The sequence below is a fragment of the Cloeon dipterum genome, chromosome 2 (genome assembly GCF_949628265.1).
Source record: "Cloeon dipterum chromosome 2, ieCloDipt1.1, whole genome shotgun sequence".
NCBI classification, from domain to species: domain Eukaryota; kingdom Metazoa; phylum Arthropoda; class Insecta; order Ephemeroptera; family Baetidae; genus Cloeon; species Cloeon dipterum.
The window spans coordinates 29,701,261-29,716,445 of NC_088787.1; the positions used below are offsets into that span (position 1 = coordinate 29,701,261).

The 15,185-nt window shown below is 37.7% G+C and overlaps 3 protein-coding genes and 1 long non-coding RNA gene across 4 annotated transcripts; 3 read left to right on the forward strand and 1 right to left on the reverse strand.

Annotated features, from left to right (window-relative positions):
- Window positions 1-3,746: 3,746 nt before the first annotated feature.
- LOC135937552 (aminopeptidase N-like) lies at window positions 3,747-6,270 on the forward strand. The gene is made up of 8 exons (XM_065480706.1): window positions 3,747-4,084; window positions 4,144-4,299; window positions 4,354-4,677; window positions 4,724-4,907; window positions 4,963-5,201; window positions 5,259-5,439; window positions 5,498-5,684; window positions 5,732-6,270. Exons 1-8 carry the CDS (start codon window positions 3,747-3,749, stop codon window positions 6,070-6,072), a joined length of 1,950 nt encoding a protein of 649 aa, XP_065336778.1. The 3' UTR covers window positions 6,073-6,270.
- Window positions 6,271-6,661: 391 nt separating this feature from the next.
- LOC135937666 (uncharacterized) lies at window positions 6,662-7,405 on the forward strand. The gene is made up of 3 exons (XR_010574505.1): window positions 6,662-6,752; window positions 6,900-6,969; window positions 7,028-7,405. It is a non-coding gene; the product is annotated as an uncharacterized LOC135937666 (long non-coding RNA).
- Window positions 7,406-7,797: 392 nt separating this feature from the next.
- LOC135937663 (uncharacterized) lies at window positions 7,798-11,625 on the reverse strand. The gene is made up of 3 exons (XM_065480847.1): window positions 11,436-11,625; window positions 9,438-9,886; window positions 7,798-8,933 (listed from the first exon to the last, which is right to left on the reverse strand). Exons 1-3 carry the CDS (start codon window positions 11,458-11,460, stop codon window positions 8,352-8,354), a joined length of 1,056 nt encoding a protein of 351 aa, XP_065336919.1. The 5' UTR covers window positions 11,461-11,625; the 3' UTR covers window positions 7,798-8,351.
- A 682-nt stretch (window positions 11,626-12,307) lies between these two features.
- Window positions 12,308-15,075, forward strand: Argl (Argininosuccinate lyase). The gene is made up of 11 exons (XM_065480849.1): window positions 12,308-12,444; window positions 12,503-12,607; window positions 12,681-12,764; window positions 13,003-13,221; window positions 13,272-13,372; window positions 13,592-13,788; window positions 14,119-14,312; window positions 14,365-14,508; window positions 14,566-14,646; window positions 14,708-14,814; window positions 14,871-15,075. Exons 1-11 carry the CDS (start codon window positions 12,409-12,411, stop codon window positions 15,004-15,006), a joined length of 1,404 nt encoding a protein of 467 aa, XP_065336921.1. The 5' UTR covers window positions 12,308-12,408; the 3' UTR covers window positions 15,007-15,075.
- The last annotated feature ends 110 nt before the right edge of the window (window positions 15,076-15,185 follow it).

Here is a 15,185-nt window from a genome sequence, read left to right on the forward strand (position 1 = left end):
ACGTTTGTTGTGAATAGCATAATTATAATTCTGAATATACTCATTCTAAACACACTGAGAAAAAAGTGTGAGCTACCTCCAAATTAAACTCTTCCCAGATCATCCGTCAGCACTGCTTTAAAACTTTTCAATCTAGCAATAGCTCCGAACGCGAGCTACGGAATAGAGGCGATTTGGCCATTTTTAAATCTCAATAAAGGCTTAAATAAATTAGAATATCCTCTAAACCTAGATTCCTAAAAAGAGCTCTTTCCATATCTAAATTAATGAAATCCAGGCTGAAATACAAATTAGCAGACGCTGAATTCTTTGTAAGAGAATTGCTAACAAGATTTTCAATGCCGGAGACTGATTCAATTAAATGGTTCATGGCTAACAGGACTTTAAGGTCTCCGAGATCGACACCCCTGCCATGGTCAACCAAAATTGGAAGGGAGCCATTTTTATTAACAGACACATGTTCACGAGACACGCTTGTCACGGTTTTCACTAACTGATTTGTAAATATTCGATCTATCACTCCAGCGCGAGTGTGGACTGTGAGTGCAAATTCTGTGATAAACCAATTAACTTCAACCATTTCCTCGAATGTGATAAGAACAATCTGGCACTGTGCCGTGCCGCCAAAGCAAAAACTTCTGTGATTTAATTATTATGTATATATCTAATAAAGATTTTTATTCATAATTCTAAATATACAAAATAATGACCTGGTACAGAGTGTCCCATAAATGTTTCCTATAAGTTCTGGATGCTTTTCAACTTTTTAGTTACATTTGGTGGCTTTTAAACTCATCTAAAAAATTATTATATTACTTTCAATATGGGTCCGTGCCAGTTGCAGTCCCAGTCGGAATCTAGACGACAAGGAGAAAGGCAGAAACAGAGCTTAAGTATGTTTTAAAGAAATATAAGAAGATAAAAGAGAACATGCAGTATCGCTGTAAGGATTAAGTATTCATCATAGCACAAAGGTCGAATTTAATATTTTTTCCGCTAATTTTTTAGCTTCCGGCCAGAATGAATTAGCTAAATCAGATAGCACTGACGCGAGTTTAGGTTCAACTTTGTTCATTGTTAAAGGCGAGCAGATATACTCTACTCTAAGAATATCTTAGTTGAACGCACAGCATAATTAAAAACTCTTTACGATATTATCCGAATAGTGTGCTACCAACAACTTCGCCTTGCTGAACTCATTTTAATTCCATAATATTGTCAGTGGAATATTCAATAACAGAATATATTAGACAATTATTATTTGATATTTTAAGTTAAAAAAATGTCAGATAATGTTTATGATGAAGCTCTTAAAATCAAATTTTAATTTCAACGAAATTATATTAGCATAATTTTATTTCACGGAAATCTTAACCATTTACAAATTGCCTGACAACATTCAGCCCATCCGTTGTGTCATCAAACTGAATCCCTACATAGCAGAAGCACCGCATCCTATAACATTTCATTATGAAGGAGATACAGTATCACCATAAATGTGCTAAAAGCCATACAGACATGATCAGATTCAAAAGTTACAAAATTATTTGTTACAATTTCCAATCTCAAATTTTTAAATTATTACATTTTGTTATATCAGGGACAATATTATCTCGCTCTGTATAAAAAATGAGTTATTTTTTATTTCCGTTTCATGAAAATATCATTAGGAATAATTAAGAGTAATTAGGAGTGGGAAACTTAACGAAATCAAAACAGTTTAAAGCGACACCTGTCAAGAAACGAGCGTATATAAATTTGGTGGTTTTATAATAGAGTGTTACTCAAGCTTGAAATAAGGAAAAGGTATAGTGCAAGCTGCGACGACTGCTGTAGCAGTTTTTAAAAGACTGGAGAGCCCGCAGTAAAATGGTGAGTACTTTTAATGTGAAACCAATTGATTTTCCTATAAAGTAACGAATAAAACCTGAAAGATTCTTTATATTCATTATGAATATAAAGAATCTTTCAAGTTTTATACGTTACGTTGTGAACCATTCAACCAGAGGACTTTCTACTATTAAAACGTATATAATGTATTTTATCAAAATTTTACAAACTTAATGCACATATTTCATTTTATGCGAGATTATTAATTATTGGAGAAATTGCGGGTACACTTATGCCTTACATTTTAGCGTTTCACATATTATATGTCTGATTGAATTCTTTTTAATTAACAAACAGTAAGTTTCAATAAGCCTTATAAATGAAAAAACTCGGCTTAAATTTATAAATAAGCGGCCATCGATTTTATCAGACGAGCGATCAATGAAAGCATCAGGCCGTTTCCATCCCTAATAATTCCTTTAAAAATAGCTATTACGTACATGAATGTACTTTGACAAATTGTGAGAATAAACAGCTAATAATATATAATGAATGTGCATATTATCACAGCTGAAGATTGCTTCATTTATAATATCGTTGGCATAGCGGGATTAAAAATTATGAAGAGTAAAACATACTTCATCAGACAAATTTGTTTCCGAGAGTTACAAAGTTCTAAGTTATCCCGAGCGTTTATTTTCTAAATTTGATTTGAGCAGGGTCCGAGTGGAATTTAAGTGGCCAAGAGATTAGTCAAACAATGCATTAGATACAAATAATGTTTAAATTAGCTTTGAATGTTTGAATTACTTCTTGGAATGCTCATTAATGATATTTTTGTATTTCGTTTGAAAATAGGGAATCATTTTGTCGGCAATAATTTAACACTAGGAACACTCTATCCTAAAAATTCCACCTTTTCTAATCATTTAATGAGGGAAAGCTGGTCACTAGAGATGAGTTTGAGCTGCAGGCGTTGATATCCACTTCTACGATGCGTTCCACTGGTCTACCAAATCTGTGGTTGCGCATTGAAATGAAATTCACGGATTTGAAGAGATATGAATAACTTTTTCACGTGTTTATCTAATTAAAAAAGTTTAGATATCAAAGTGCGGAATCGTCCGCATCAAATCTTGTATTCGTTTAATTTTTACAACAATTGCTAACCATAAGCGTAGCCAGCAAATAAAAAATAGCCTACTCAAAATTGTGCACTTAGTGAAAGAGGTGAAAATGTTATCTTTTTTGAAACGCGAGCTATTCTCTGTCCATCAACTGCATTAAACGTATTCAATCAGAAAAAAAACATTTTCATGATCATTTCATTTTTTCTTATGATTTAAATTAAAAATATTTTTGTTCTTTTATTTTCAGTGGTCGACGACAGCAATTTTAATTTTGCTGTGTGCTCTTGGACGCGCAAGTTGCATATCCCAAGCTGAAAAGCATGAGGAACAACCAAAAATGCAAACGTAAGAGATATCATATTGTAACTCAATATATTGATGATAATATGTATTATGAAATCAATACAACATACACGTGATATAATCAAGACTCTTAAAAAAAAACCACAAATTTTAGATTAGACGACCATTCAAATTAATTTATTAATTTTAATAGATCTTGGTTAATAATTTGCGATAGAACCATTTAAGTTGTATTGATTATATGTACGTCATCCGTTAAAAACAAGAGCAAGAATATACAAAATTCTGAACAAAAGCTTTTTGAAAGATTCAGTTGATGTTGCTTCACTAAAAAAACTCTATTCCACTCTCCTCATTTATAACGGGCCATATTAATTTAGTTACACTCGTTTTATTTATATATTTCGCAGTGCCGTTCTCGCTTATTATAAATTGCCTGACAACATTCAGCCCATCCATTATGGCATCAAATTGATTCCTTACATGGATGAAGCACCGCATCCTAAAGCCTTTACATATGAAGGAGACATAAGTATCACCATAAAGGTACTCAAAGCCACAGACATGATCAGAATGCATGCTCACAACTTGACTATCTACGTCAATACCGTGTCTGTGACCAACGAGAGATCAGGCGAAAAACAAAATATCACTTCGGTTGAACAAACAAAACCCGACGACGATCGGCAATTTTTGGACATTTTCCTTGAAAACGAGCTTGAAGAGAATACCTACATAATCAAGATTCACTTTGAAGGGATGTTAAATAGCGATCTAGCAGGATTCTATCGTAGTGGCTACATGGAAAACAATAAACAGAAGTAAATCATGGACGATAATTTGTGTATAGAAATCAAAAATCATAATAAATATATTTTAGATGGATGCTCGTAACTCAGTTCGAAGCAACTGCAGCGAGAAGGGCATTTCCTTGCTTTGACGAGCCAGCATTGAAGGCAACATTTGATGTAAGCATCGCTCGGAGGAAGGGTTGGACCGTCTTGTCTAACATGCCGCAAAACGATCAACTGAGAAAGTAAGTTGTTGCAAAAGTTTTAAGTAACTGAAAATTATCAATGTTGCACAAAAGGCCATTACCAAGACAGAAAGGATATACTTGGGTTCACTTCAAGCAAAGTTTGAAAATGTCATCGTATCTCGTTGCTTTTGCAGTTTCGCAATTCAAAAGCATTACAAGCCCAATCGACGCTAGGTTTAAAGTCTGGGCTAGGCCAGAACTAATTCACACTGGAAAGTACGCAGCAGAGGTTGCACCAAAAGTGGTGCAATGCATGGAGAATCGTACTCAGCACAAGTACGATCTACCCAAATCAGACCATATCGCCGTTCAGGACTTTGAGTACGGAGCAATGGAGAACTGGGGACTGGTCACCTACAGGTCTGGAAATGCACTGCTTTAACTGCTCCTTCAAAATATTTGAATATATATTTTTTTAAAGAGAATCAATGCTTCTCTACAATGAAGAAAATTCAACAACCTACAGCAAGCAGGCCACCGCGTCTGTAATTGCACACGAGTTGGCCCATCAGTGGTTTGGAAACTTGGTGTCGCCCAAGTGGTGGAGCAACTTATGGTTGAACGAAGGATTTGCCACTTTCCTCGCCAATTACATAGGATCGTGTGTAAGAGAAGTGACAGCTATTTCAAAGGAACAATAAATTTTAATTTATTTTAAAGGTGGAACCTAAAATGGCTTTCATGGAGCAGTTCTTAACTGCTCCACTGGCACGAGCACTTCGAACAGACGCTCTCGAAGATTCTCATCCTCTAGTAGTGCCAGTTGCTAGTCCATCCGAAATCAAAGCCATTTTTGATGGCATTTCATACAGCAAAGGTGGTAGTGTTATCCGAATGATGCTCAGCATTTTGGGAGAAGAAAACTTCTGGAAAGGATTGAGAGCATATATTGAAAAAATGTTTGTTCATAATCTAAAAAAATGCAATTAATACAGTTATTGTTTAAATATTTTTAGGAAGTTTAGCAACGCTGATCAGAATGATTTGTGGCGAGGATTAAGCACAGCCGTTCCCAATGGACTGCTCCCGAACAACGTTGAATTTAAGGACATTATGGACACCTGGGCTCTGCAGGCTGGCTACCCCGTCGTCACCGTCACAAGAGACTATGATAAAAACACAGTTAACTTCACGCAGGTGAGAAAAGAGAAGTGTTATTTTTTTCTTCATAAATATTTTTACTCGTTGAAAATAGAAACGTTTCTTCTCATCTGCTCCCGTTAAAAAAGAGCACAATGAAGTTTACTGGGTGCCGCTGACCAAGTTGGTTCAAGGCGAGCCTAAGGAACACAGCAACAATATTACCTGGCTTTATAATGAAACTATCACCATGGCCTCGCCGTCTTCCGATAAATGGATTCTCGTCAATAACGACAAAAATGGTGTGCTCCTTATTCTGATTTCCATTTAAAACAAACTTGAAACCAAATTTCTGTAGGCTATTACCGCGTCAACTACGACAAAGAGAACTGGAAGAAGCTGTCCGAGTCGATAAATGGTGCTCAACTGGTCAACACCCTCAGTGTCAACAACCGGGTTCAGCTGTTGATGGATTCGTTCGCGTTGGCCAAAGCTAAAGAGTTGGACTACGAACTCGCTCTCTTCATGACCAAGTACCTAAACTACGAAACGGAGCTCACACCCTGGAATGCCGTTCTTGACGAATTTAATTATATTTACGACAGAATGTTTGGTGATGAGTCATTCATGACAATGTTTGAGGCAAGTTTAGGCATTTCAGATAATCACGTTAAGTGCACAAATATTTAAATTTATGAATTTTTCGACAGAATTACTTGAAGAGCAAAATGAGTCATCTTTACGAGCACGTCAATGGATTTGGTGCGTCGGAGAGTGATGAACATCCACTTAGATTGCTGAGAATTAGGGTTGTTGCATGGCTGTGCGAAATGGGTTATGAAGCATGCAACAAAGATGCTTCTGCGCTGTTTAACCAATGGAAAACCAACAACGCGAAGTAAGTTAGAAATCAATTAACTTTAATTTGCTATACCCGTGTGATATTCAAATTTCTCGAAAAAAGCTGAAATGTTTCAAGTTATATTAAGCGTGGAAATTTTTTCACAGAATTCATCCAGACCTTAAACGCACTGTTTTTAAAACTGGAATGCGGATGGGTGGTGAGGACGAGTACAACCTCTTGTACAAAAAGTACAAAGAGTCTACTGATGCGTCAAAATACACGTATTTAATTGCGATGGCCGCCTCAAAAGACAAAGATATTCTCAGCAGGTTTGATCTACCAAAGCTCTCTCAGGTCTTTTATGAACAAAACTCACTTTCAGGATGTTGCGAGACTCTATTGCTGAACCATCTCCCTTCAAAACTGAGGATGCCCTAAAGATTCTTAAAATGGTGCGGGCTAACCCTGTGGGAACTGACCTAGCGCTTGACTTTGTAATCACGAACTATTTCAATGCAACGAAACAGTGAGTTTAATCTGTTTTATTTTATTCTTGACCATTTTTCTTGTAAAATCATCAAACTTTTAGCTATTCAAAATTTATTATTTTCAATGTAGATATCGCTATAATGTGTATACCAGTAATACCTAGACTAAAAGATTTCTTATTTAGGTGGGGAAATGGAGGTTATGCTTTCCGCAACCTTGTCGGCTCCCTTAACACTGATGATCAGAAGCAAAAGGTATAGCAATATGATCTAATTTAGAGTCTAGGAAATTGATCTTTATTTTTGTTTTTAGATCACTAACTTCCTGCAGTCACACAATGCTACTCTAACTGATTTTGCCAGAGCCAATATAAAGTACACCGTGACCACTTTGGAGAAAAACATGCAATGGAATAGCGAATTCAAAGAAGCATTTGCGAAGTTCTTGGGGTCACACGATAGTGGTGATAGTACCAACGGTTTACTTATTGCGTTGTTCGCAATTATTGTTTTGATCGCATTGGCTTTTGTGTTGAAAAAATTTTTCTTGAATAAGCAGAACAATGGGATTATAACAAAACCCTGATTTCTAATCTGTTCCAACCAATGTTTTCATCTAGAGGCTTGCGACAAATGTAAATGTACATATTGTAATTAGACATTATCTAGCATGTATTACCTATTAGACTGTGACAAAAAATTTACGAATCTTTCCATGGCCACCGCCTATATAAAGTTGTAATTTTTTCCATGCTTATATGTATAGTAGTACGCCATTGACGTTTAATAAATAAATTAATCAATCAATAAATCCTGGTTTGCTATTTTCTGAAGTATTTTAAAAACATTAATGGGACATTTTGCGCCATATTACTTGAATTCATTTTGGAGATATTTATTGCTAACTGTAATAAATATTATCAACTTTTGGCAGTTAGAATATGTTCAATTAATTGGAAAATTTGTATATATAGAAGAAACCATGAAAAATTCAAATATAACATGTTAAATAGACTTTAGAATCTGATGATCTTTTAAACAGAGTTTACGGACCTTGGGAATGAAAAATTGAAATTAAATGTAAATCTTGCAAATATAATGTTTGTTTAATGTGAATAAATACAAATAGTCGTTCATAAATAATACAGATCATGGGCAGGTCAGCCAAACTAAGAAGGCAACTTTGTCAAACATAAATGAAATAAAAATGGACCGCAACTGGGGCCCACATATTACGCTTAATTAAATGCAAATCTTACTTGCGGCGTCAACTTCTTATTGGATTGATCAGGATCAATGTTAATTGAAATTTAGCAGCCAAAATCAAATTGAACGTTTTCAGCTGTGACTATTCGACACCAGCTCCATGCACACACCAGACTTCTGAGTATTATTAACGCCCTTACAATTGAGAAAAAGATTGTCAGATCAGCGGCGGTAACTTAAAAAAAGCAGGCCATAGAGGGTGCGAAGTACAAATCTTCGGACATGTGAGCGCATGTCAAAAACGATTCGCGTGATGAGTGGTCTGAACGCTTGCAATACAGAATTATCAAAATCTAGAGAGCAGACTTCACATTTAGGTGTACCCCTAAAATTATGAGACCAAAGAAGCAAATATCTTTGAGTAAAAACCGTCAGTGGTCGCCATTTTCAATTTTCTTGAGCTCCAGGAGGTTTTCACCCTGGACAGGCTCGTCTACCTTCCGTTCCTTCTCCTTGTGACGCTTGCAGAGCGCGTAAAGGTCAGGCAGCAGGCTGCGAGCCGTTATCAAGATGCCGAGAATGTTCTTCATCATGAAGAGCGACGTGTGCTGATTGTGGCCAGCCCAAAGGTACGACCTGATGACGAGGAAAGGGAGGTCGACCAGCAGGAAATGAACTCCGTCGTTCAGGACGTTGAATGGCAGCACAAGCCGCTTCTGCTTCTCCTCGGCTGATGGCTCGGACAGTCCAAGGCGGAAGAGGGCCAGCGCCGGCAGCAGCAAATTGACCAGACACAGTCCCAGGATCAGGTCCATCAGCAACTCGGGCGGCTCCGTTTCACGCACTGTCGACTTCGGCATCAGCACCGCCAGAAGGGACACTGTGTCCAGCACGGCCATGCCAGAGTGGGCGCAAGTCGACACCACAAATTGGTAACGATCAGAACGGTGGTTGGCCCAGTTGTGGCTCTCGGCTAGCAGCAGGAACACCACCGCGCTCAATGCAGTCGTCACCTGAAAACCGAGCAAGGGAGACACATGCTGACTGAAAAAAATTGGGAATGGGTTTCATAATGAGGACATGTATGTGTATGACCACTTGACAGTAGAGCTTGATATTTTCCAGTTCAGTCGCCTAAATCATGTATTTTGTGAGATGCATAATACTTGGGAGAAAAAAAGAATTTTTAGCTTACAGGTGAAGCTGCTTTAAAAAGAAAAATACATGCTTTGAAATCAAAATAAAAATATAAATAGGAACAAAAAAAATATCGGCACAAAAATTCTCAAATTAAAAAGAGATATTCTTGGACTGCCATGAGATACACATATATTTTGCAAGCAATTTTAATTTTTGAGTGTAATCTCATTGGAATAGGCTGTAAAAATACCTGATAAAATAAATGTATCTTTATCTTTATAGATTTACTTGTTAAACCTAACCCAATCGAGCTTATTATTTCTTGAAAAACTAAATTTAGAGTGGGGAGTCATCTTTTTGACAGGTAAAATCCACACCTGCAGCAGTTGGGGTCCGAACAGGGAGTTGGGGCTGAGCTGTTCGGGCAGCTCGGACTTAAAGATGACGGAGAGCTTGCCGATGAGGATGGCCGCGTAGAAGATCCAGGAGATGTAACCAAGCGGCAACACGCCCCAGTCAGAAGGTGAGTAGCCGCTGATGAAGTTTGCCGGCGAGAGCGAGAATTCGTCAGTGCTGCGCCGAGTTCGGTTGGCGGCGCGACTGAAGTACCTGAACGCCACCGTCAGGGTGCCGGCGAACACAAAGAGGCAGATGAAGTCGGCGGCAAACCACCAGTAGGCAAGTGTCGATTGACTGTAGTGCGAGATGATGTAGTAGTTGAGCACGCTCGCCTGCACCAGGAACACCAGCAGCATCAGCCCGGCGTCCACCACGTGCACCACGCCGCGCCGCCGGAAACCGCACACCGTCGAGGGCAGGAATGCGTCTGCAAACGCACCGGTTTGAGAATAAACTAAGTTCAAATATTTCAGTTAGTGCGCTGTCTAAATATAAATATGCACATGAAAAATTATAGTTGGTATGTCATTATTGGTGAATACTTGAAATTTTAAAAACTAAACAGCTTAAAACAGCTAAAAACGGGTTAAGGACTTTAAGGCTGAAGAAACGTTGTTAGTAAGAATGAACAAAACTAAAGAAATACTTTTAATGAGATGTATCTCCTATACAAAGTTTTTTATTTGTTTTGTTGCTATGCTTAAAATTTAAAACCGAGCTTTTTATATCCCTTTTTGAAAACTGTGCCGAGCTCTGCACTAAATTTTAATATAAAGAAATTATTGCGCTATTGGGACTGTCTTTCCTATATTTTAGAAAATCGAATCTAGCTTTTGCTATCAACGAAAAAATAGCGCAAGCCAAGCAACACAGGATGTAAAATAAGAAAACAATTTTTATTTTCTTTGCGCTTCAATTGACGCAGCTACCTTAGTAAATAACAAACAGTATTATCTTCATGAAAGAATTTACTTTCATAAATTGACTTCTAGATTAAAATGATTGATTTTTTCGGTGCAATGATGCAAGAAGTATTTTTCCTGCTTAAGAAAATTAAACAGCTTGATTTCTAACAAAAGGGAAAAAATTTAACTTAATTATTTCCAAAGCAAAGTAATGTAGGAAATATATTGTATACTTTAAGAAACGAATTTCTGTAGCAATCATACGGAAAATTTGTCTAATCTTTTCTAGATAATGAATTACGTGGTTAAATGTAGCACAATTTTTTAAAAAAATCTGTAGACCGTAGGAAGGTTTTGTTAAAAAAAACCTACATCAGATCAGCTATAGCTTATATCATAAACATTTCCGCGAAATTATTCCCACTCGATAATGAAGCAAGCCAAACAGAAAAATGGTGTTGTGATTCTATAAAGTGAAATGTTTTTGCTTCTTTCTTTTTTTTCTGGAATACCCGGAATACCCTAAATAATGCATTTTCTTAGTAGAAGCATTTTTCTGTTTAGTTCCATGAAAATTCAGAAATGTTGAAAGAAATGATATAATTTCTAAAGGCATTTAAACAACATTGAACGCTGATGTCTACAAGAATAATTAATTGTGGTCGTTGGCATAGCGCATTTTACTTACACAAAAAACTACCAGCACATTTTCACAAATTATTCTATATAAACTCACCCGAGGTAATAAAATATAGAAGAGAAAAATCAATATAATTGCAAAGCGTATGACATCAGCTTTCGACATTCTTTTGCGTCGTGACACAATTCTGTTCGAAAGAAGGTTTTGTTTAAAGACAGCCAAAGGGATGCGTCATTATTTGTGAAATTAAAATGCAAACTAAAAAATATTTAGCAACTAAAACAAACGATGAATGGATTTAGTGCAACTATCTTAATATAAAGGAACGTGCGTAGCAGTAAAATAACTTGGGCTGATTAATAGGGAACCAATGTGAGTGGATAAATCGAGAATAGTTAAATGCAGTTCTAATACATAATGAAACACCTTACCCAAGCCATCAACCTGGTCTGTCATCGCAGAAATGATTTAGTCGGCCACAGGTGAAACGATAGCGATGCCTGCAAGAGCACCGAGTTTGCGTTTGTTTGTAAACAAGCGTCCTCTGTGAGTTGAATGACGCGCACTCGGTGATTGGCAAATCGAAGCACGGGCTCGCGGGGCGCGAGTCACGAAGAGCGAAGCAACGGAAGCAACAGTTGTGCGACTGTGCGTGGAACCTAAACTAGCTAACCTAGCCTCTGCGGCACGAGAGGAGAAATAATATTAAAACAGGGATAATGACTCACCGCGACTCCCCCCCGACTGTGCCGACATTAACTGAAGAAATCGGGAAAGCAATGAGATCAAACACGATTTAGAGAAAGAATAGTTTGAAACAAACGTTAATAATGAATAATGAATGAGACACACTGGGAACAATTTTCAACGTGGGTATTTAAAAAAAACTTATTAAATAATTATTCGTACATACATTTTTGGGACGGTTAGCTTTTGAAGGAAATGAGACTTTGTTCCTTTTATATTGGCCTATCTTATGTCTCACGGGTAAAAAACATTTTTAAATGTTTAATATTTTGCTCAATCAAAATTTAATTAAAAGCGCGTGCAACACACAAATATGACAATCTTGCTGGCCAATGCAAGCTGCAAAAATGATTAGAATCAAGTCAATGCAACTTGTTGCGGTGCATCGACAACAGAATATGAATTAAAAAACGAAAAACGTTTTCAATCACATGATAACGTACACCTAATTTACGTTTTAAGTCTAAAATTAAACACGACAGATTTTTTTTTATCAAAAGGGCTTCTTTGATATTTATTTGGGTATGAACCAGAACCAGACACTCGAACCAAGATAACCTTTTCATTCTTATCAAAAAAGTGGAGATAGAGAGAGAGAAACGAGAAAATAGTGTACCCGTAATTCAAGCGTCTCGAATCTCTTTAAAATTCAAGAAAATGTCCAGCAAAAATCCTGCAAGCGGCAAAGAGGAGGTGGGAATTTCAATTTTCAATCATTATCGATCATTTCTCCTGATCTTTAAAAATTCAGAGACTGTGGGGCGGTCGTTTTGACAGCGGCAAAGTCCACGAGTGCTTGGAGAAGATCAACAAGTCAATCGACATTGACCAGCGCCTCCATAAGCAGGATATTGAGGTATTGAGACTTCTCATAGAACTAATTTTCCAATTTAAATTTGAAGGAAAATTAATTATCATGTGACAAATAGGCGAGTGTGGCTTATGCCAATGGGCTTAGAGACGCGGGGATCTTGACCAAGGACGAGACGGAACTTTTAATATCTGGCCTTGAACAGGAAAGTTATATCAAATTCAATTTTTATCAATGAAATTTTAACGCACAGAAAAAACATTGACAAACTGTTACCTAATTCAAAACAGGAACATGATAACGCATTGTTTACGTAGATCTTCTATTTTTTTAACTAGTATTAAGTAAGATTTATTTCCAAAGCCCTGAACAAAACAATCCAGAAAATTATCTAACATATATATAGCCTCATAAAATATGCTAATTAAGCTTGATAAAATCAGATTGAAGTGGAGCGTGCCTCAGGTACGTTTGAGTTGATTGAGTCGGATGAGGATATCCACACGGCAGTGGAGCGGCGGCTGCGGCGGCTGGTGGGCCCGGTGGCTGGCAAGTTGCACACAGGCCGCAGCCGCAACGACCAGGTGGCCACGGACACCAAACTTTGGCTCAGCGACGCGTGCAAACCTCTCGCGGACAACCTGGTCCACCTAATCAAAGTATAAAATTTTCCTTTTGATTGTTTCAATGATTTACTACTTGAAATTAGCGAATGGCCGATAGAGCTGAGCAAGAGGTCGACGTCCTCATGCCAGGGTACACGCACTTGCAGAAGGCACAGCCCGTCAGGTGGAGTCAGTGGATGCTCAGGTTTGAATCGCAGTCAAAAGGAAGGAAACATTATAAGGGATCAAATAGAACTAGAATCGAAAATATATTTTCTACTTAATAATCGTTCGTATTTGAAGTCATTATGGTTTTAGCGATTTTTATTACCAAAGCGAATAATTAAATAAACGTTTTGTTTGTTATTCATGAGAATCTATTAGAGTTCAATACATTTTCAAGTGAAACACACAAATTTTGCAGTCACGCGTGGGCTTTGGACGCCGACAGGATGCGACTTGCCCAATTGGCAGAGAGGACAATGAGCCAGTGCCCATTGGGAAGCGGCGCCCTAGCCGGTACGCCACTGGCGCTAGACAGGGAAAAGGTCGCAAGGGCCCTTAACTTCACAGGAATCACTCACAACAGCATGCACGCCGTAGCAGACAGGGACTTCGTTGGTGCGTTTCAAATTTCTTACCGCGGCCGTTAAATTAAATAATATTGAATTCCATGCTCCTGAAATAAAATACCAAATGTTCGGTTCCTAATTTTACCTTTTTACTCCCTCTGATGGCGAAAATTTAAATTTTTGTTACATATTTAAGCAAATTATGTGATATGAAAACTTGTGCAAATTTTCCACGCAGGGTAGAGCCATCATTTGATTTAATTGAACGATTAACCTGCTTGTGTATTTCTCTCTTTTTCTTAACAAAGAAATACATATATATATATATTGTGTTGGTTCAAAAATGTGTAAGATTCGCAACATGGAAGTTTCCTTACAGCGGAGTTCACCTTCTGGTGCGCCCTGACCGGAGTGCATCTCTCGCGGCTGGCTGAGGATCTGCTGCTGCACTGCTCAATCGGCTTCGTTCAAATGGGTCCTGGTCTCAGTACAGGCAGCAGTCTGATGCCACACAAAAGCAACCCTGACGGGGTGGAGCTCGTTAGGGCCAAAGGAGCCACCTTGACGGGAATGGTAAAAAACGCGCACTGGGGCTCGGAAATAAATTCTCAAGAGCTTTTAATAGTGTACGTCGATGTTGGCGTTGCTAAAGGGCCTTCCATCCACCTACAATAAGGACTTGCAGCTGGACAAGTCCATCCTCTTCCAGGCTTACGACGACCTTAATTTGGCACTTGAACTGACCTTTGCAGTTATCGACACTCTTTGGGTAATTTTATTTTCGAATTATATTATATTTCGGATAAAAAAATGGAATTTTTGCTAGGTGAACAGCAAAAAGTGTGTTGATGAACTCGAGCCGAGCATGCTGGCCACTGACTTGGCTTATTATTTAGTTCACAAAGGCGTATGTCAAACAAGACGTAATTTACACAAAACCCGGTATGTATATTATATGTTTTTCTCAGGTCCCATTTAGAGAAGCCCACCACAAGGTTGGCGAGGTCGTCAAACTAGCCGAGAAAAAAGGGATAGAAATCAGTGGCGTTTCTCTAAAAGAGTTGCAAGAAATATGGTATGGTAAAGATAAGGAGATATAATGTGAAATATATAAAAATCTTAACTAAATAGTGTTGAATTTGACGAAGACGTTCAAAAAGTTTGGAGCTTTGAATCAAGTGTGGAGCAGTACCAAGCATACGGCGGCACCAGCAAGGCCAGTGTTAAGAAGCAAATCAACGCAATTAAACAAATAAATCTTGTGTAATTTATTAAGAGTAAATAAAAAATAGTCAGTGTGTTTAGGTTGATTTTAGACCACTTCAGGTCAGCTACACTAGTTTTTTCTTTCTTCATTTTCATTAATATCTAGTTTTTGGCGCGGCTTTTCAATCAGAGCGCTGATTGGTTTTGTCGTGTACCCAAGCTCACTCACAATCAGTCAGA